The sequence below is a fragment of the Rhinolophus ferrumequinum genome, chromosome 12 (genome assembly GCF_004115265.2).
Source record: "Rhinolophus ferrumequinum isolate MPI-CBG mRhiFer1 chromosome 12, mRhiFer1_v1.p, whole genome shotgun sequence".
Classification (NCBI taxonomy): domain Eukaryota; kingdom Metazoa; phylum Chordata; class Mammalia; order Chiroptera; family Rhinolophidae; genus Rhinolophus; species Rhinolophus ferrumequinum.
Window position 1 is genome coordinate 22,106,495 of NC_046295.1, and position 21,872 is coordinate 22,128,366.

Below are 21,872 nucleotides of genomic sequence, written 5' to 3' on the forward strand. Positions count from 1 at the left end.
GCGCGCGGAGCCTGCAGCCTCCGTTTTCGCGTCTCCGGGGCAGGGCGAATCGGGTCGGCTGAGTGTCACCCACAGATGTGACTGGTCTTCCCCGCGGGCGCCCGCGGAGGCGGCAGCCCCCTTCCGTCTCCAGCCGGAGGCCCGCGGCCCAGACCAGGGCGAGGGGAAGGAAGCCCTCGCCGCAAGCCGGCGTCTGGGCTGGCATAAAACACGCCGCTACCAAAAACTTTTTTCTCCCAGCTTCGCGCAACTTTTTGCCTTTTCGCCCAGCACCTTCTCGTCCCGAGTTTCTGTTCCCTGGGCTTTCCTCGGCTTCCTTCGCCTTCTCCCCAGCGGCGGCGCGCGGAGGACCCGGGCGGATAGGGGCGAGGGGCGCGGGGGCCGCCACGGCGGGCACGGAGATGGAGGAAAGGAGAAGGTGAAAACAGGAGGGGCGGCCCCGGCCGCGGCGGTTCAGGAGGAGTAACTGGTCAAAGGGGACGCAGAGCGGCGAGTGCCCGAAAAGGAAAGCGACGCGGCGGTTTGCTGCAGTCGGAATAAAGTTCGCGCCCTTTCCTCGGCGTTTGCAGCCTCCCCTCCCCGCTTCTCCTCTCCTTTTTTGACAGCTGGGCGCTTGCTGCCACCTCCTCGTCCACGCCCGCACCCCCCGGGGGGCGCCAAAGTTGTTTTCCATCCCCAGAAGGAGCAGCGGGGGGAAAAAAAAGTAACAGGGCGGCAGGGGGGAGGGAGAAATATACATCCTCCTCACGAAACCCCTAGAAATCGGAGGACAAACAACAACAGAACTAATCCTACTTTTATTTTGCAAAAGGGAAGCAACATTGTAGTCACGACAATTTTTCAGAAAGAGGTGAAAGTTGTGGGGCTGGCAAATCCGTCCTAGGTCACCTCGCCCCCCACCCCTCCCGCAGCAGCCCCCTCCCGGGACAGTCCATTCCTTTTTTTTTTTTCCCCTATCCCGAGGAGCCAGGGGAACTCTGCAGGCTCCGACTTGGGGAGCGAGGGCGACCCGGGGCGCGTGTGTAAATCAGTCACCTGAGCGCAGAGGGGCCGCGGCGAGGGCGCGCGCGGGCGGGCGGGCGGGGAGAGGCGGAGGCGGCGAGAGCGGCGGCCCGAGGAAACCGGGAGGGGGAGGGAGAGAAAGGCCGAGACAGAAGGAGAGAGAGGCGGCCGAGGGGCTGGTCCAGGCGCGGCCGCTAAGAGGAGACCAAGAGGCGGGGGCTGCACTTGACAACCAGCATGCCGAGATGGTAAGAAGTTTCCACCCTCCTTTCCTTTTTATTCTAGACTTAGTAAGAAATGAGCCCCGGGGCCGCCCGGGGGCCGTGTTTTCCTCAAGTCCAGCGGCGAGAGGTGGAGGGGGGCGCTAAGGGGGGCGGGCTGGGGAGGAGAACCCCAGTCCAATCTGGCCCCTGCTGTGCCCCCGAAATCCCCCCTAAACTTGGCCCAAGTTTCTGAGGGTAGTTCCAGGTGGGAAGGTGTGTGTGAGGGGCGTTCGTGAACGTCGCCCCCTCTCCGGGCTGGCGGGGAAAGGTGATCGCCAGGCTCCAGGGAGTTGGGGACGGGCTGGTGGGAAGGCGGGGGATGAATGGAGCGCTGCAAAGAGCTTGGGGCAGCAGGAAAGCGTTTTGGAGAACGGGGAACTTTTAAAACTTGCCCGCGAGTGAGGGACAGGCGTCTGGGCGTGGGCGCCGGGGCGCGCTGGTGCGCCGCGCGGTGAGGGAGGACACGGCCACCGCGTCCCCAGCACCTTTGCTTGGCCCACCCCGCTCCCTGACGTTGGGGAAACCTCCCTTTGTAAATGAAGAAATTGTAGGAAGTGCTCCTGGAGGTTTTATGAAGAATGTGCAAAACGAAGAGCAGGAAAATAAACCCTAGAGAGAGAGAGATTTTGAGGTGCAATACTGAAGAAGCCGATGTGTTATGCTTACACATGGACTGCAGGGTGGCATTTGGGGCCCGGGAAGGGGGCAGAGTCATTGGGAGGGGTAGAAAAAAAAACAAAAAAAAAAAAACAACGGAAAGAAAAGAAAAAATAGATGAAATCCCCTCTGAAGTGAGGCTGGGATTGAAAAAAATAAGTTCTTAGTGCAAGTAGCGGAGGAGATGGGAAGGCTGCCGAGCAAGATGCCAGCACAGCCCTCCAGTCGAAGCGGCTTCACCGGAGCGAGACACCGTGCAGTCAGTTCGCCCTGGATGAGCGCTCCGTCCGCTTTCGGGAAAGTGATTTGTTAGAAATGAGGCTGGACCACTCCCTTCCTTGTAGTTTGCACCCACCCAGTGCTGTTGCTGTTACCCCCACTTGGGAAGCTGATAAACTGTGTTCTGCGTGTAGATGTAATATATAAGAAAAAGGCAGATAGCGGGTTGGCAGTTTTTTTCTCTTCCCTTCCCCCTAACGTGACATCTCTTGTTTCAGTGATCAAAGTCACAATTGGAGTGTAGGAGATGCGACTGTCAAATGCAGACACACACACACACACACACACACACACACACACAATAGCATGTGCCCAAGACTGTGGTTACAGTAACACTGACAGAAATTAAAGTGGTTTTGAAAGCAGCGTGCGATTTATGGTGGTTCTCATTTACCCTAGAGTCAAGCTGTTGTAAAACTGATGTACAAAAGACATCATAAAATAATCCTGTGTACACAGGATTAAAGTGGCAGAAAGTGGCCTATTTCATTATTTTTTATGTACTTCGTGGACAGTTGCAATGGTTGGAACCTGTGTTTAAGTGCAGGGCGTCAAAACTATATTAAATATATCTGTTTAGTGCTTGAAGCGTTTTTCTTCTAGCGGCATTTCACACAAGAACACTGTAAAAGCCGGTTGTAGATATTATTTTTCTTCCGTTTTCCTTAGCCTGTATACTATTTGTTTACACATCTATTCCTAAATACTGACCACTTTGAACAGTGGCTAGCTAGCTAAGCCCATTTGTCACCTAATGCTTTGTATTCTGCAGTTTCAAATGTGACTGTGCACACATACATGATTTAAGTGGGGGGATTTATTTCTGGCATTCTTATTTAGTGTTCCGATCTGAAGACATACTTAAGAGTAGTGAGACCTTGTACAAATTAATCGAACTTCCTTTACCCTTTGGAATCACCCAAAAAAATCCCATATGAACGCCATAGGTTATCTGTGTTTTACATTATATTTGTATCTGTTTCATTTAAAGTGTTCAGCCTTAATGAAGTTCTCAGTTGTAGCTACTCTTTCTGTTCCCGGAGAGCAGAGTATTTAAAATCCAGATTGCTAATCACTTTACCAAAGTACTAGAGTATCTTACCAAAGTATTGATAGAGTATCTTCACATGAGGGAAGTAATACTGAGCCTGAATGTGACTCTTGAGTATCTTGTGAGAAAAGTCTGAAACTGTCTTTTTTCCCTCTTGGGAATATTAAGTTTGGAGTTGTCTGCTTGTAAAACTTTGAAAAAGAACCGACTTCATGTGATTTTTAAAAATGAATATGAAGAAAATATTAATAGCAGTTGTACATTCCCAATACCTGATTTTTTTCTTCTACCTGAAATGTGAGATATCTGTCAGGCAGGGATATGTGATTACAAAAAGAAGCAGACAAAAGCAGAGCTGACTATTGCTATATTAAAATGTAAGTGTTACAGTTTGAATTTTCAAGTGAGAGTTTTTGAGTTCAGTGCTTTACATAACATTTTGTCCTAATCTTGCTTGCTGTCAGGGATGTTTCATGGTTGTGCAATTGCTGCAGTCAAGAATGCCAATTTGCATTCCAGGAGTGTCATTTGATTACTTTTATCTGCACAGCTCCAAGACCGGCCCAGACCTCTCGTTTCATCTTGCCATGTCACGAGTCAATGCTGTGTCGTCTTTTCAAAAATCTGCCTGATTTAGACAAGAAAGAAAAGTACTTTCATGTTGCAGCCGCAGTCCCCTGCTAACTTGTCAGCAGCAGGATATGATTCACTTGGGCCCAGAAGAATGGAACAGAGAGGCGGGTTAGGCGGTTCAATAAAGCCCATGGACAGGTAGTGTGTGACATCCCCAGAGAGCCACAGTTAATGAAGAACAGGTCTGCTTAGTTCTCCACACGCTGACCTGGTGCTGTCCCCACAGTTTTCTCATTTGATCTTTCCCAGCAAATTGATCTTTTCTTGTATTTTTTTGCCTTCCAAGTTAGTCCTTGTGGGACTGAAATTAGCAGAGCAACTTAAGTTGGATAATACAGCTGTTCAGAAAAGAAGAAATTGGACACTGGCTCAAAAAGGGGCGGGGGCTTGGGGGTGGGGATGGAGGGAGCTATTCTTTTTATTGTTGTTCCTGAGAATATTTCTTATATTAAGGGAGTCCAAAGTAGATGATGACTTGAAGTTAGTGGTTCCCTTGTTTTTAATTTTAGTGTTAAGGTTCCACACGACTTGAAATATTCCTTAAGTATTTGGAAAATGGCCTTAGTGAGTATGAGTTCGATTTAGCATTTTTCATATTCACTTGTTTGAAATGATTTGCCAGTCGACTATGTGGCTTTTACGGCTATTGTAAGATAGACTAAATATCAATGGCATACTTCAACTAATGTTATTTATAGTCTTTTAAATAATTACAATCCCTAAGTATCCAATACTGAGTAGCAGAAAATATGAAACAATAAAAAAGTCATTACCAGTGCTGTATATAAATATTATGGTATGTGAAAATGTTTTCTACAAATTACCATCAGCATTTTTGTTTTACATACACCCCACAGATACACTGTTAATAAACTTTTTTTTTAATTTTCAAAATTCTGCATTTAGATGTAGGCTTTTAGAACTGAGAGCAAATAAGTTTGAATTTCTGTAGGTGTTAATGTATGTTGTTACTTACTTGTTGAGATTAAATTAATTTTAGCAAGATGGGTAAATCTAAGTTGGGAATGTATATGTAGTTTAAACAGGTTAAAGTTTCACTGTAGAATTTTGTGTATAAAACTTAGGTTGGAAGCAATTAATAGATTCTTAAACTGTTGTGCATATAGGGAGCAGTGCTTTCTAAATTTCTCTGCAGATGGTCTCATTTACCATGTACATCCTTACAAGAAACAGTTGAGAACATTTCTTGTGGAAGGGGAGGCAGCCTTCTCAAATCTTTCCTGCTGGATGGGAATTACATAGGATCATTGGTTAGTAAACTCCTCTCTGAAGAGCTAGAGGGAGCCTCATGATTTTATTAGATATACTTAAGGTTAAAAAAAATCACTCTGGCAATCAGAATGTTGTAGAAAAAGAGTACATAAAGAATACTGGCTTAGTGTTTAGACTTGGAGGGGCTTTTGTAGGTTTGGTGGGGGCGGGTGTTTTGTTTTTTTAAGCTGTGACAAGCAGCAGAACTGTCCATGAGAACAGTCAAGTAGTCAGCTGAGATTTCTAGAGTTCTACCTTTTAGATAATTTGAAGATCAAGCAAAATACAACAAAATACGTTTTAAATCTGATTTGGTTTGCTAAGGTCTGTATGTCGTTTTGTCAACTGAAGGAGTTCTCTTGTTAGGAGGCCAACCTTCAGAACTTTATTAAAAGTAACTTCTTACCAAATCACTGAGGTGGGGGGAGATACCTTTTTCAGTTCACTAAGGACAACCTCCTTTCTGTAAATAATGGTTTTGAAGTAGTTCTACATACAACTGCTGTACTCTGGAGGGAAAACTCTTTTCAAACGAGTGCTTCATGTTATAAGCATAAATAGTGAACAATTTATAAAGTTGATATATTAGGAATCCATAAATATGTTAAATTTAAAGAAATAGAACTTAAGTGGTATTAAATTCAGTATTTGTTCTTAAATTTCACATTTATCAGACTTCCCACTAGAATTTGTGAATATATTTACATTTGTGAGTCTTTGATCGTAATTATTCTTTAATATTTATATACTAGTTTTAGTAGCATTACTTTGGACAAACTTATTTGCCATTTAAGTAAATAATATAATCCAGTGAGATAAACTACCCAAATTCATCTTTTTTTCATCTCTTGCACAGTAGCTCTCGTTATATTGCTAGCCAATAAAAGTCTTTATTTGTTGCTTATTAGAGCCCTCAGTACACTCAAGAGTTGTTCAGCTATAATTTAATTTGGCTGTTCAAAGAGGCTCCCTTGTTTTAAAACATGTTCTTAGTACACTTTTACCATTTATTGTGAACCTATATTCTAACTCATGCATATGCATAGGAATGATTTTACAGATACAACATTTTTAAAGATTTTTTCCATAGCAGAGTCATAACTTTTTTTCTTTAAAAAAAATCTGTACCTAACAATGTCAGTTTTTTCCTTTTTGCCTTTGACATTCTGGAGCTTTTTTTTTTTTCTTGGTGATTGAAATAGTCTTGCCACTATAATTTAAAATCGGTTCCCCAAGGAATATAACCTTCAGTTAAGGTGTAGTTGAGAAGGGCACTTAAAAAAACAAATTCAATAATTAAGAATTCTAATTGAGGACATTTCACTTTTGCAGTCACTTGAAATTACAAAAAGTTTGCCTCGAACGTCACACATAGCTAGCATGATAAATTCAGTTTCCTTACCGTAAACTGCTGGGAAGTTTTGCAATGAGTGGAAGGAAGATGGCTTGAGTGTTTTGGTGAAATTTGTAACAAATCACGTTCACTAAAGACTAGAACTTGACTGTAAAACTCTAAGACGAGTATCAGGAATTCTTCCACAAAGAAGGCAGAATGTGGAATTGCTAAATGAGTCCCTGCCTGTATATCTTACCAGTGGGATTTACATCAAACCAATCCTCTAGATACAGTATTTAATAGTTATCAAAATGTACAGTATTGTCTTGGAACTTGTGGTTCACGAGTTCATAGTCCCTGCTTTTTTGCGCTTAGTACAAAGATGTAAGAATCCACACAAAACATTTTTCTCTTATTATGACCTTACATTTGCCAAAGTGCCCCATGCTGAAATTCCTTTTCAGTATCTTTTTTCTTTTTTTTTTTTTTTAGTCCAAAGCCAGACGTGTACCCAGACACAAAAGCCTCTGTGTATAGCAAGCTGTTTTAAATATTGTGACTCGACGATGTGCTGTCCTTTCTCTGCTTGAGCCAAGGATCTCTGCTCAGTGTCTGTGGATTACCAAACTCCTTCTTTATTGTACCTCTTGTCAACTATTCCTATTCATTTAACCTTTCATTAGTGTCTGTGCAGCTTCACTGTCTAGAAAGGCAAGGAAAAACCGAAAGGCCCCACTGTCACAGTTATTAGATTTCTCGGTTACATCCCAGCAACCATAAAGAAGTGAGAGTCGACACTATTGTCGTGCGTGCTGCTGTCCCGGGGTGCAGCTCTTCTGTGCATGTCAAGGACATGTGCCACATGTTGATATGCATCGCAGGGATAAATGCACAACATGGGGGATAGGCCTGCGCTGGCAGTAATGAGCTTTGTAGGAGTTATTGCAAAGACCCACAGTTTGTGAAGGAATTTTGCTTAACAGGCCAAGGAGATAGACAGAGTTGAGGGCTGCCAAGATTTGCCTATGCAGAGCTTGTCAGTCACATTGTTTTCATCTAAACTTCATTTGAGGGGAAAATTGAATACGTTTGACAGCATCGAAAAGTCTTATTTTCATTTTTAAACTTTCAAGAGCAGAAAAGTGTTATTTCTGGTGACTATTTAGTGTATTATAACTATCTTTTATACTGACTGAATCCTGTATATGAATGGATGGATTAGCAATTTATCTTAATTCTTACACATCTAGAATGGAGATATTTTGTAGATGTCATATGTATATTTTTTCATCTGTGTAAGAAGAATGTAGCTTATTAATTTTCCTATGCTATTATTTCCCCCTTCTGATTTCCCTCTAGCACAGTCTGGTGCTGTGATCTGATTCTTTAGAAGTGCCTTTGCCTTGTTACCTCAGTGTAAAGGAAAAAAAGATGACCAGTGGATCATTTTCAAATCATAATAAAGACAAATATTTACAGCTTTTGGATTGGAAAATATTACTTCAACATCTTAGGAGATTCGTAGAATTGCTTTTTAAAAATTCTTAAAACATTTGAATAGAAAATGGTAAATTATCTCTTTTTACTGAGAAGTTCATTTATTTTATTTTAGCTAGGAAATTCTTCATTACCAAGAGTGAATAAAATGTTTTTGTCTTTCTAATTTAAATAATTTTTGTCAGTTTTCCAAACTCTTTTGGAGCTGTCCAATAACTTTGCAAATATATTAATGATGTATTACCAAATCCCTATAAAATTATTTCTAATTTTTACTTGGCCTTACTTTTTTCAGCTAAGGCAAACTTTTTAATAGTTGTATTTGATGCTTTCCCCGGTAAGCTTTTTATGGTATCCTGTGAATGTATTAATGGGCTTAGTTGTCCTTGTTTCCGGGAAGAGAGATGAGCTGTTTTTCACACTCCTTCCCTCAGGTGGGATGCTGCCTTCCAGAGAAACATATATTCAGTATCTGACAGCTACATGCGCAGTCGGCCTAGGGCCATGTTCTAGTCTCTTGGCCATTGGGTGGAAGCTCTGTGCATTATTTTAAGATGAATCTGCCTTGTTCATTTCAAGTGACCTGGTGGGCTTCCCACAGACAAGGCAAGGGTATGTTACCATTCCCCCTTCTAATAGTCCTGTTTCCATTCATTATGGTTTGTATTAGGTGAAGTAGAAGAAGAAAGGGACTTGTGAGCTATAATTGTAGCTCCTCCCTCCCCCAAATAAAAACCCTAGAAAATAGGCCAGAGCTATGCAGTAATTAAAGAGAAAGGGATACACGGCAGAAGCTACTCTATAGGAATCCTGCATCTCTTCTTCATCTAGTCCGCATCTCAGAGCCCCTGGCTGACCACGCCTTGGAAGGCACTTGCACCGTTATCCATCCCAGAGTGAGAACAGCCCTGGGACTAGGTTTCGAGACACCTCATTCTGTTCCACCTAGGCTTTAATGAAATTTTATAAATTTCATCATTTGTAAACCAAGTGAGTTTGGTAATTTCTAAGTTTCTTTCCAGTTGGAACCTTTTATATTTTACCCATATGTGATAAGACTATACAATCATAGCAGTTTACTATTTTAATAGCTGTATTGAGATATACTTCACATACCATATAATTCACCCATTTGAAATACACAATAAAATTCTGTTGTATGGATATAGCAACTTTCCTTTATCCATTTGTCCAGTGGTGGAAATTTGGGTTGTTTCTTCCTTCTGGTTATTATGAATAATGAATAATGCTGCTGTGAACATTTGTGTACAAGTGTTTTGTTCTCGTTTCTTTTGGGTATATACCCAGGAGTGCAATTGCCCAGTCATAGGGCAACTGTCTTTAAACTTTTGAGGAAGTGCCAAATCATTTTCCAAAGCAGCTGCACCATTTTACATTCCCACCAACAATGTGTGAATTTTCTAATGTCTCTACATCCTCCTCAAACTTATTATTGTCTTTCTTTTAATTTGAAGCACCCTAGTGGGTATGAAGTGGTTTTGCTTTGCGTTTCTCTGATGGCTAGTGAGGTTAAGCATCTTTTCATGTGCTTGTTGGCCGTTTGTGTATCTTCTCTTAACAGAGATAGGTCTGTGAAATCTTTCACCCATTTCTCATTTAGGTTATTTGTTTTTTCATTCTTGAGTTGTAAGAGCTCTTTATATATTCTGGACACAAGTCGTTTATTTGATATAAGATTTTCAACTTTTTTCTTCCATTCTGTGGGTTGGTCTTTTTACTTTTTTTGATAGTGTCCTATGAAGCATTAGAAGCTTTAAATTTTGATAAAGTCCAATTTATTTATTTTTTCTTTTGTTTGTGCTTTTGGTGTGCTAAGAAACCGTTGTCTAACCCAAGGTCATGAAGAGTAGCCCCTGCGTTTTCTTCTAAGAGTCTTATAGTTGGAGCTCTTACATTGAAGTCTTTGGTCCCTTCAGGTTAATTTTCGTGCATAATATGAAGTAGGAGTACAACTTCCTTCTTTTGGTTGTGGTTATCTGGTTGTTCCCAGCACCATTTGTTGAAAAACAATTCTTTCCCCATTGAATTAGCATGGCACCTTTGTGGAAAATCATTTGACCATAGGTGTAAGGGTTTATTTCTGGATTCTTCATTTGTTCCATTGACCTGTATATCTATCCTCATGCAAGCACCACACTGTCTTGATTACTAAAAAAATTTTTGTTGTGGTGGAAAGTACATAATATAAAACTGAACAACTTAACCATTTTTAAGTGTACAGTGCAGTAGCATTAACGGCATCTTGTTGTGCAACAGATCTCTAGAACTTTTTCATCGTGCAAAACTGAAACTTTCTACCTATTGAACAACTCCCCTTTTTCTCCTTCCACAGCCCCTGGCAACCACCATTCTACTTTCTAAGAGTTTAACTACTTTAAATAGTTAATACAAGTGGAATCATGCAGTACTTACCCTTCTGTAAATAGCTTATTTCATTTAGCATATTGTCCTCGAGTTTTATCCACATTGTAGCAGGTGACAGGATTTCCTTCTTTTTGAAGGCTTAATAATATTTCATTGTATGCACATACCACATGTTCTTTACTCATTCGTCTGTAAATGGACATTTAGTTTGAGTCTCCCTCTTGGCTATTGTGAGTAATTCTGCAGTGAACCTGGGTGTGCAAATAAAGAGCTCTACAAGATTCTGCTTTCAATTCTTTGGGTATATATCCAGAAATGGGATTGTTGGATCATACAGTAATTCTATAATTTTTTGAGAAACCTCCATACTGTTTCCCTTTGCTGTTGCCCTATTTCACATTTCCACCAACAGTGCACAAGGGTTCCAGTTTTTCCACATCCTTGCCAACTCTTATTTTGTCTTTTTTTTTTTTTAATATATATATAGTGGCCTGTCTAATGCATCTGAGGTGATATCTCAGTGTGGTTTTGATTTGTATTTCCCTGGTGATTAGTGATGTTGAAAATCATTTCTTTCATGTTCTTGTTGGCCATTTGTATATATTCTTTGGAGAAATGTCTATTCACGATTTTTTCTATTTTTTTTTTTTTATCAAAGTATTGGCTTTTTGTAGTTGAGTTGTATTTTTATATATTCTGGATATTAACCCCTTATCAGAAATACATTTTGCAAATATTTTCTTCCATTCAGTAGGTTGCTTTTCCACATTGTTGATAACTTCCTTTGCTGAACAGAAGTTTTTAAGTAGTCCTATTTGTCTGTTCTTTTGTTACTGTTGTTACCCTTAGCAGTTTTCTTTAAAAAAGAAAAAAACATTATCCTGAGAAGAGTAAAGGCTACAGAAAATACATCTATTGTTCGTGTTAAAAAAAGTCTTGGTAGTACTCCAGGGAACAAGAAATATGTCATTCGGTAGCCAAAAGATGATGGCTTTTCGTTCCCTGTGAAACACCCTGGTTTTACTTTGATGTTTCTTAATTATCATTGCATTTAAAAGCATTCTAGGTGTTCTGTACGATAGCAGAGATACTTCATGCCCTGAAGGATGGAATTAAGTACCTAGAAATAATTGTTTTTGGTTTTATAAATACGTCAAAAGGAAAGGAAGAAAAAAAATCATGATTGAGAAAATTTGTCTTCCTAGACATTTCATCGTGACTAGAAAAACACCAACAGTGATTAAAACTAAAACCCAAACTAACTGGTCCACTTAAGTTTTAAATAAATACCATGTTCAAATCTGGCATGGCACATTTGGAAACATGAACTTGTTTTAAAGTTTATCTGGCAAATTTTGTAATTAAAATACCTCATTGTTGAATGAGAAACTTGAGAACAAATGAAAGGTAATCTAATTTGGAAGTAGTCATGTTGTATTATTGTTGAATTAAAAAAAAAATTGTTATTTTAGAGTTCTAATTTCTCTTTATTCATGCTAATAAAGACCTATATTTATTTCCATCCAAGTTATTGCTTTTCTAGTATTCTGATGGACCATTCTTGCTTAACTGCATTGTCTATTTTTGCCAGGTGTTTTGGACAAAAGTTTTGTACTTCATTCAGTATCAACTATCACTTAGATGACTGACTGATCAAATATATAAGTGGAGAGTGTGTCTTTTTTCTTCTCACATCAGTATTTACATATTTAAATAGTAATTAATCAGTTTTAAAATGTATCTCAGGACATATTTTGAGGATTTACTTTTTTCCTGGTGAAAATTCTGTGAAGGATTTAAAATCATCTATAAAAAATGGGTATGGTAGAAAATTTTGTATTTACCAGACGCTTGATTTTTTATTATATATAAATTCTGTAATGCCAATGGCACATTTTGTTAATGTTGAACAAAAAATTAATTGTACTCTTCCGTTCTTTTTAACATGTTTTGACATGTGCACATGTATATGGAATGACAAAATCGTGTGTGCTGTTCTTGATACCTTTCATGGTTTGAGGACACAAAGAAGGTAATTAACTGGAACAATACAGCGGTACAAAGCAAGTTCACTCAGTTCTCTGGCCTGTGGTGTCTAATCTTTCTGTAATACACATCCACTATCTAGTGGATTAGAGAAGTTTATTCTATCAACATATACGTACCTAACAGGTATGCTGCTGGAAGTACATTGTGTTAGTTCAGATTTTGCTCTCCTTCAAAATGGTGACTGGGAACAAAACATTTTATTTGTTTGAGTTGGTTTTTGACAGACTAAAACATCAATTTCGCCTCAGAGTACATTTACTTTAAATGATATTAAAAAGTAAATAAATATTTTTAAACCTAGAAATTCTGACAAGGGTTGAGACATATTTTTCACCCTATCAGTGTCTATCAGGTAAATATTTTCACATAAAGGACTTAATGTTTGTTCATTGGTCTTTACAGCTTCACTATGTCCCTGAACAGCAACCAGTGATTGATACGACATTTCTGTGTACAGATTACAATGATAATTAGAGCTAAGGAAATGGTGTGTGTGTGTGTGTGTGTGTGTGTGTGTGTGTGTGTGTGTGTAGAAGTATCCATGAGAAACTGATAGTTTACCACTTCCTTGTGGATAAAGGAGAAGACAGAATAGTACGATTTAGTGAAATTTTATTTTTGGGCAGGAGGACATGGTTTAACACTAATGTTATATTTTCATACTGTAGTAAGCAATACCTGCTAGGTTGTTTCTTTTGTTTGTTTCAGGTATAGGAATAGATGGCATGAATGAATACTGAGTGTATTACTGAATGTTTTACTAATGTGAAATTGTATTTCTGAAATAGAGATATGCCAGAGTGATAAATTTGTTAATAGTCAACAAGTAAATATGTAGTTACTATATATAGAATAACTTGCTGTAAATTTGCATGAAACAACATTAGACAATAGTGTACTGATTTGGTAAAAATAAAAACGATGCTTTAAAACTTTTTCAGGTTTAATGTTCAAACTGTATATTCGGCATAGGCATGGGCGTTCCAGTTGTCTTCATTTTCCAAAGTGTAACCCAACTTTTAATTACTTTAGAATATAACAACAGGCATTTGCGTTTCTGTGATATACATGACATTCTGTTAGGTGTTGTAGATATTACCGATGAAGTAGAAGCTATAACCCTAACATGAAATAGCACAAAATTCATTGGCAGGTGGATATTCATTATCTTAAAAAGAATAACTGTAGCCCAGGGTCTGCCTCTAGTCTCCATTTGCTTAGAAATCTAATTTTGTCCTTCATAGAGCTCACTCAGTTTGTTCAGTGGCAGAGGGGTGAGAATACACATATGCATGCATGGTGTGAGAACATTTGTATATCTGCAGACCATGTTAGGTGGAAGACTCAGATACTTGTGTTGGCACGCTTAGCACGTTTTCTTCTTTGTGGGCAAATTTAAGTAGGGAGTCAAATTATAATCTAAATGTTGTTGCTCATTGCTTTACGATTTGGGGAGTTGAGCAGAGAATATTAGCGATGGAGGTAGAAGGTGGAAGGGTCTCCTCAGCCTTACTATGGAGGACTTTTCCAGTGGCCTATATTATTTACAATGCACACTTTGGACGTCGTGTCTCCTGGACTGTGTTTGGGAGAGCACTGACAAAATGTACCCCTCTTGTTTTCCTTCTGCTTCCCATTCCCCTTTCTGATTGACAGATCCTTTTAGCTCTAGATATGTTAATATTCTCAAGCAGATAGTAGTCAACTGTCCTGGGAGCTACTTGTTAAGGTGACTTTGCATTTGTTTGGTTTTTGTATGGATCTAATGCAGATGGCAGTCTCATTTGATTCATTTTAAATTTCTTGGGAAATACCTCATGCCACTACCTTACATGTCATGCATTTTGTGCATGGCTGGCAAGAATGGTGGGAGGCCATAGAATAAGACCACAGTTTTCTGGAGGAAAATAAACGGTTTTTTTGTTTGCTTGTTTTTGAATAAAAATGGCTTTGAGACCAGTTAAATATCCAGTAGAGGAAGTTTCTATTGTTAAATACCTTGTAGAAAAATATCTTGATCTGAGATTGGCTTTACATATAGGTGTAATAAACTGCAATCTAGAAGTCAGTAGGGGTGTTTTGTATGTGTGTGAGTGTGTCTGTGTTTAATCTCTGAATCTATTTTCTGTGTGGTAGGAAAATTCACCAATTACATTGGGCTTTTCTTTTCCATTATACAATTAGAGTGAAGATTAGATTTTAAAGATTCTTAATCATGTTTTACATCATGTGATGTGCAACATCTCTTTTTATATTGTATAATTTTATAGATTCCAAAAAGGACCAGAAAGTTAAATCTGTGCCTTTAAGTTCACATTCGTTGATTTCAGCAACTTCCCAATTCGTTTTACTTATTTTTAATTGAGTCGTTTCTTTTAAAACACTTTAATATCCATTAGATTCTGACTGGAGAGAAAAATTTGTTAAGGGAAGAGAAGGTAGAAAGATGAGGCACTGAATATGCAGTGGACTCCCAAAAGACAGCTGCTGGTGGACACAGGAGCCACTGATTGTTGTGGTTTCTTTCTTTAGGTCTGTTCTAACTTTTATCCTTATATCCATATTTTCAGTGTGCAGAGTAGTCGGGGTACAATTGTGTAATGTGAGAATTTTATTTTTGAAACCCACAGGGTTTAATGCATTCCAAATTTTAAGTTGGAAAGGTGTCAGAACTAAAAATAAAATGGGGTGATGATGGAGAGAATGGAGAAATTGCACAGGAAATGTTGAACACTGATAAAAATCTGGCTAGAAAAATACTTTGAAAAACAAAGGGCCCGTTAAAATGGGTGGCGTGAAACTTGTTTTTATGTTCTTCCCAACACCCAGGTTCACCATATTTCTTTCCAGGATCTTTCACGGTCTCCTTCTCTTTGTGCTCCTCATCTGCTGGGCAAGTCCTATTATATCTGCCTCTGGATTACCACCCATTTGCTAACTCTGCTGCCGTCACCGTGGTCCAAAGCACCGTCACTCTTTACCTGGAATACTGTGGTACTTCCTCACTGGCCTCACTGGTGCTACCATTCTTGCCTCTCTCCTGCCTAGACGACACCTAGACGACACAGAGAAATAGCTTTCCTCTCTCAAAATCTTCCAGTGACTTCTTTTCACAGGTGTAGTGAAATCTAAACTTCTGCTGTGAGACTGAAAAGGGTGTGGGAGATGAGATCTCTGAGAAGCCCAATGCTCCAATACTGTTTCCTACCACTGCTTATTCTGCTCTCCTTACACTGACCTTCTTGCTGTTCACTGAACATGCCAAACTTTTACTTAAACTCAGGCCTTCGTACGTGGTTTTCCTCTGCCTGGAATGATCTTGTCCCAGATTTTTGGATGGCTTCCGCCCTCATTTTATTCAGTTCTCCTCTCAAATGCCACGCCAAAGAGAACTTCCTGACAACTTTCCTCCCCCTGCTCTCCATACTGTATGCATTTCTGACCTCTTAGCCCTGCTTTTTCTTCATTGCATTTATCATTACTTGAAAATATGTTTTAATTATTTTTTTCATTTCTGTATAGTTTTGTTATTTGTTCCTCCCCCGTCAACAAGGATATCAAGCTCCATAAGAACAGGGACCTTTGCCTGTCTTGTTAATTTCTGAATGTCTACTATCTGAAGAAGTGTCCACTATCTGGTATGGGAAACACTCAGCTCTTAGTTTTTCCATGGAGGATTATTTATGGCACCAACCATTGCCGTTTTTTGAACCACTTATTGGAGCAGTAGTTTCCAGGGTAGAGGTATACACCCCAATGGGTGTGCGAAAAATCATCCTATAAGATATGGGGAAATATATTAGAAATTTATTTATCTCAGTCTATTTTTATGTTTGTGTTTTATAGTGTGCAGGATACCTTATAGTATACGTATCATGGATGTACTGTACAATAAAAAAAGTAAGATTATGGATTGAGCATGATCGGGACAAAGATGGCTAACTTTGTTTAAGGCAAAATGTATCTCCATCGTTGGGCTGTTCCACAGATTTTGTGCTTTTGAGTAATAAGGTGATGCTACCACTGGTGAGAGTAAGCAAAATACTTCCCATTATTCAAAAAATCTCACAGATCTAATGTTTGCTTCAAAGTGAGATATTATATATGAAATTCAGTATACATATGCTTATCAATATTTATTCCTTAATGTTCAACTTTTGGTGGAATTTTCAAGTCACTGCAATTAAAGTGCAGCTGTGATGGGTCTCTTTGTACCTATGCTAAACTACGAGATGTGATCAAACAATAAGTGAATGTTTAAATAAAAAAAATTATTACAGTAAAAGACACATTACTATTAATCACCCTCAGGTATCCCCCTCACTTCGAACACATTTATCCCATCATTCTTGACACTTTCTGAAGCAGTGCTGGAAGTCCTCTTTTGTGAGTGTCTTTAGTTGTGCTGTCATGGCTGCCTCAATGTCCTGAATCATTTTGACTTTGGGGAAGAGCCAGAAGTCACACGGCGCCAGATCCAATGACTAAGGTGGATGAGGACACACTGTAATGTTTTTATTTGACAGAAATTGCCATATACAGAAGCCATGTGTGACACGGAGCATTTTCATGATGGAGGATGATTTACAGCACACTTTAAAACACACCTTCTGCCACCCGTAGCTCACACCCGACTGATTGCACTGATCAAGTTGAAACTTGTCACGCACAGTTACTAAGGTTCGATGCACTGCTTCCCATATTGAAGATCCCTGCCTTTCCGTTGGATGGCACTCAGCAGCAGCATTCACCGTATCTTTTGATCACAACGGAAAGGCTCTGTGTCACACATTGCTTCTGGTACAGCAATTTCTGTCAAATAAAAACATTACAGTATGTCCTCACCCACCTTATTCACCGGATCTGGCACCATGCAACTTCTGGCTCTTCCCTAAAGTCAAAATGATTCAGGATATCAAGGCAGCCATGATAACACAACTAGACACTCACAAAAGAGGATTTCCAGAACTGCTTTAGAAAGTGGCAAGAATGATGAGATAAGTGTATTTAAAGCTAGGGGGAGTACTTTGAGGGGGGGATAATGGCAATGTGTTTTTTACTGTAATAAATGTTTTCTTTATTTAAACATTCACCATAGTTTTTGATCGTATCTCATATATATGAAGGTATGTGAACTATTTCAGTGACGACTGAAAATGCTACCTGATTGGTCTGTTTTTGGATGATCTGTGCTTTTGATTAATATTTTAATAATTTTCCCTCATTTTGAATAATTTAGTCTTTTTAATGAAGCTTAATGGACACTTTGGGTTTCTGTAACTTCAGTTTTTTGAAACAGCTTTATTGAGACATAATTCACATACCATCCAATTCACCATTGTAAGTTTTTTACGTTCCATTTTGTAATTACAGTTTATGCAATTTTGAAGACACAGGGAAATAAATACATTATAAACTTAGAATTTGGAAATAAGTTTAGTTAGGTACTCATTTTAATACATTTCAAGTTAAAGGAAGTTTTATAACATTTGAAGAACTTGTTAATAAAATATTTGACAGGATTCATGAACTAGAATGAAGCATTGAAGTAATTCATGTACTAATAAATATTCTAAAGAAACTTAAAAATCACAAATAAGCCGATATAAGTATTATCCTTTGTAAAGTAGTCACCTTAGAAGATCCTACACCAATGGTGCCATAACTTAAAATCTTTTTGGAGCTCTTCATTTGACATCGGTTTCAGACAGCCTGTGTCTAATTCTTCTGAGTATCTGCAGTGCTAGCAAATTTTGTGATATCATTTTGATTTTTTGAATCATCCAGAAGTTAAGCCTCATGAACATGATGGGTTATAAAGCCAAATAATTCCATTTTTGGTAAGAAAAAAATTAGCACAATTGATTTTTCTTATATAACTTATAAATTGGCTCTGGAAATAGTTACAAATGAAGAATTCCAGAAATCTTTTGAATTAAGCAGCATCATTGGAATAAGTGCAGTGTTTAGAGGTGACAACTGAGATATATTGATTATTTTTCCCCACCAGTAATGGGGCTTTTTTTACATCTATGGAAACTCATTTGGCTGTATAAGAATCAGTGTGTGATTTCATGCATGTTGATTCACACATACATACATGCTTTAAACATCTTTCCACCCACCAAATTGTGTCAATATTTTGTAGTTTTACGTTACTTGGCTTCATGTGGCAAGTACCTGCTAAGTTTTACGTCAGGGTAAATCTTGTGGAATCTGATTAAAAGTACTGTAAGTCCTGGCCGGAGGAGGCTTCTGAAGGCAAAGGATATGAAGAAAAATTTTAACCATGATGTAAGATTGCATGATAGTTTTATATAGGGCTCTTTGGCTAGAAATTAGAGGGGTTGTCACATGGCCTATATTGTATACTTCTCTTGCTTAGTTCAGCAGATCTGTATGTTGGGCATAACTAAGTACCAAGTACATTAGAAATGAGAAAGCTAGTGAAGTACAGAGTTGTGCATATCAACCATGCAGTCCTGTCTGTACTGATAACTGACAAAAGTCAAAGGAAAAGTAGAAGCTAAAGGGGAATATGATATTGTGTGTGTGTGCTTCAAGATTTGTTTTTGGGCAGCCGGTTGGCTCAGGTGGTTAGAGCGCAGTGCTCATAACACCCAGGTCGCCGGTTCGCTTCCCACATAGGCCGGTGAGCTGCGCCGTCCACAGCTAGATTGAAAACAACGACTTGACTTGGAGCTGATGGGTCCTGGAAAAACACACTGTTCCCCAATATGCCCCCCGAAAAAAAAATTGAAAAAAAAAAAGATTTGTTTTTGAATTCCTGAAAGTTGTGGTTTGAGGTGCTACTTATAAATCTGTTTTTTAATGAATCATTCTTGGTTATCAGTTAAGAATAGCATTAGTTAGTGCCTTCTTGTGTTGAACTTCCTTCTAGTTCATCTTCAACCGCTTCTCCACAACCTCAAATGCTAATTTTGCATGGAATCTGTAGATCTTGGCATGATTTTATTGTTAAAAATATTAAAAGCAATTTTGAAAATCGTCTCTTTTGTGAAGTCACACCCACACCCTATCTAGAAAATTTGTAGATATTTTTTCAGGAATGAGAATTCAAGAAGTAAAAAGCAATAAAATACATTTAACTCCAGAAAAGTTAATTTTAAATGTTTGTTCATTCCCCCAGAGTTCTCTGAAACTATAAAACGTTCTGATTTGAAAGAAAGTTAAGACTAGCCTTTGTTGGAAATAAACATTAGAGTCAACTTTTCTTGTGCCGGGTGCTTTCTTTTAGCCAAATTCAAAAGTATATTTATTATACATAACTAGTATACTAGGCTTCTTACATAGTTCTGTGAAGGTAGAGAAGAATCTTAGCAGGCCCTGAGTGGAAGTATAAGTGGAAGGCAGTATAAGTGGAAGGCTCTGCTGGACTAAAACCTAAGTGTGTTATTAAGACTGTCTTTGGAGGGACCACATGTACTGTGTTCATGGACCATTTGGCTCATGAGATGGGATTTGTCATAATTCATTGTCATGTACTGTAACTTCTGTGGGAGTATAAGGTCTAGCTGCTTTACTGTAGATGGGTTCTCAATGTTTTATCTTGTTCCAGGGTGGATTAGTATACTTGAGAATGCACTTAATTACAAGCTTTATGTTTTCCAACACCCATTCACAATGCCTCCTCTTCACTACACCTGAGTTCATTCATGGAATTTCATGTGCAGGTTGGGGACAGTAGATGACTTGGAAGATGGAGGCTGTCAAACGTGAAACCTACCTCCGTTTTTCAGTGTCTTCCCTTCACCTTGAGATTTTGGACCCTTCTACTTAAAATCTGTTTGGGGGTTTAATTTTCTCAGAAACAGAAATTCATATTTGATAAGAGACTTGGGAAGAGGCACCATTTGTTAGTATGGGGATTTCTCAGAATATCATGATAAGAGATTGAGTTTTGTTGTGCTTCATAACCTACTGCGTTATAGGTTTTGTTTGAATAAACTTTGACTGAATCTGTGCCTAAACTGAGACCCTTCTTTAGAAAAGGGATGCTTTGGAATATTTCTTGTTGCAATACTTTGAGATTAAGGACATTAAGAGCTATGGAGTTTTAGTTTTTTTATGTATATGTGTAATGTCGCTTCAGTTTCTTGAATTTGCCCCTCATTTGAGCTTGTCACACTTTATTCTAATCAACTGTTTATACATCTACTACACATATCACTCTGTAGATTCTCAGGTATATAATTATTATCTTTTTTTTTGTCTTTAACAAGGAACAAATGATCCTAAGTGGATTATAATTTAGTAATGGGTTTATTTAATAGTTTCAAGTTTTAAGTTTTAAAGCTTTGCTCAAAAATTGTGGTCTTGGGGTATCTTGACGATATATATTGAATAAACTTTTAATGGTCAAAGTTAAATTATACTGCATTCTATATTCTTATTTTAGATTTCAGTGTTTTATCCCTGGTTGAGAAACCCATGACTAGAACTATCCAACTTTTCTAAATGTGTTTGGTCAATATGCAGCCTTCTTTGGAAGGTGATTCTTTTTTACCAAATGAATTTTATAAAGTCAACTTCCTTAATTTGTAACGTAGGCTTAATGAAAGCCACAGGGTGGGTATTTTTTCCCCCTGAGAAATCTTTAAAGAGGTGTTTAAACAAATCAAAATATGCTTATAACTTAAATAATTTGATGTGGCAAATTTTTAAATAAAAACACACACACAGACACACACACACACTCACTGCATAACCTTTCTTTGAGTCTTTGGTTTAAGTCCTCTGTCATATAATGCCAAACACTTTGTTCTGAGCTGTGTGTGTGTTGAAACATGTATGCCTGTCCTGGTGTCATAACTAATTATATCTCTTGTATGCTTACTTCTAGTAATTGGAAAGTAGACCTACCGCAGCTTACCATTTAACATTTAGTTTTATCTTGAGGACCTGCTATAGAAATCACATTTTCTACTATGCAGCAACTTGACATTGTAAACTGATAGTACTGTTTTAAGTACATCATCCACTTTGTGTTTTGCAGAAATAGTGTGCTTGCAGGGAAGAAAAATTTCAGGCCGTCATAAAAGCACGTCTGTCTTTACCAGTAACTATACAGTAATACTGACTCATTTTGCAGATTTGATTGAGATAGTTCATCTATGAATTGGAAATAGGTGGTCTAGTGTCGTGACAGGAAAATTTTATAGGATTTCTTGTAACCAAAGTTTGTCAAAAGATTGTAGTTTGTGGCAAACCTGCTGTTTGCTTTGGTCACTTAATCTTCCTGGATTGGTCTAAAACAATTTGGGGCTTACTGTATGAAAATGTATTGAGCAAAGTAGTCACAGGCTGACTTAGACACCCTGTCTTGGACATGCTTGTGACTAGGGCAACGAACAGTTTCTTATATGCACCAGCATGTATGAAAATATGTGGTCGTTGTCCATGCCTGCCGAAAGAGGACGTTACCCGT

The 21,872-nt window shown here is 38.6% G+C and overlaps 1 protein-coding gene across 6 annotated transcripts in view; it reads left to right on the forward strand.

The window, feature by feature from the left end:
* The first annotated feature begins 1,143 nt into the window (after window positions 1–1,143).
* Window positions 1,144–21,872, forward strand: part of BNC2 (basonuclin 2) — a 407,820-nt gene continuing 387,091 nt past the window's right edge. For all 6 annotated transcript variants that reach the window (XM_033121982.1, XM_033121984.1, XM_033121985.1 and 3 more), the window contains exon 1: window positions 1,144–1,250. In XM_033121982.1, coding sequence (XP_032977873.1) covers window positions 1,248–1,250 — 3 coding nt within the window. In that variant the 5' untranslated portion in view covers window positions 1,144–1,247. The remainder of the gene's footprint in view (window positions 1,251–21,872) is intronic.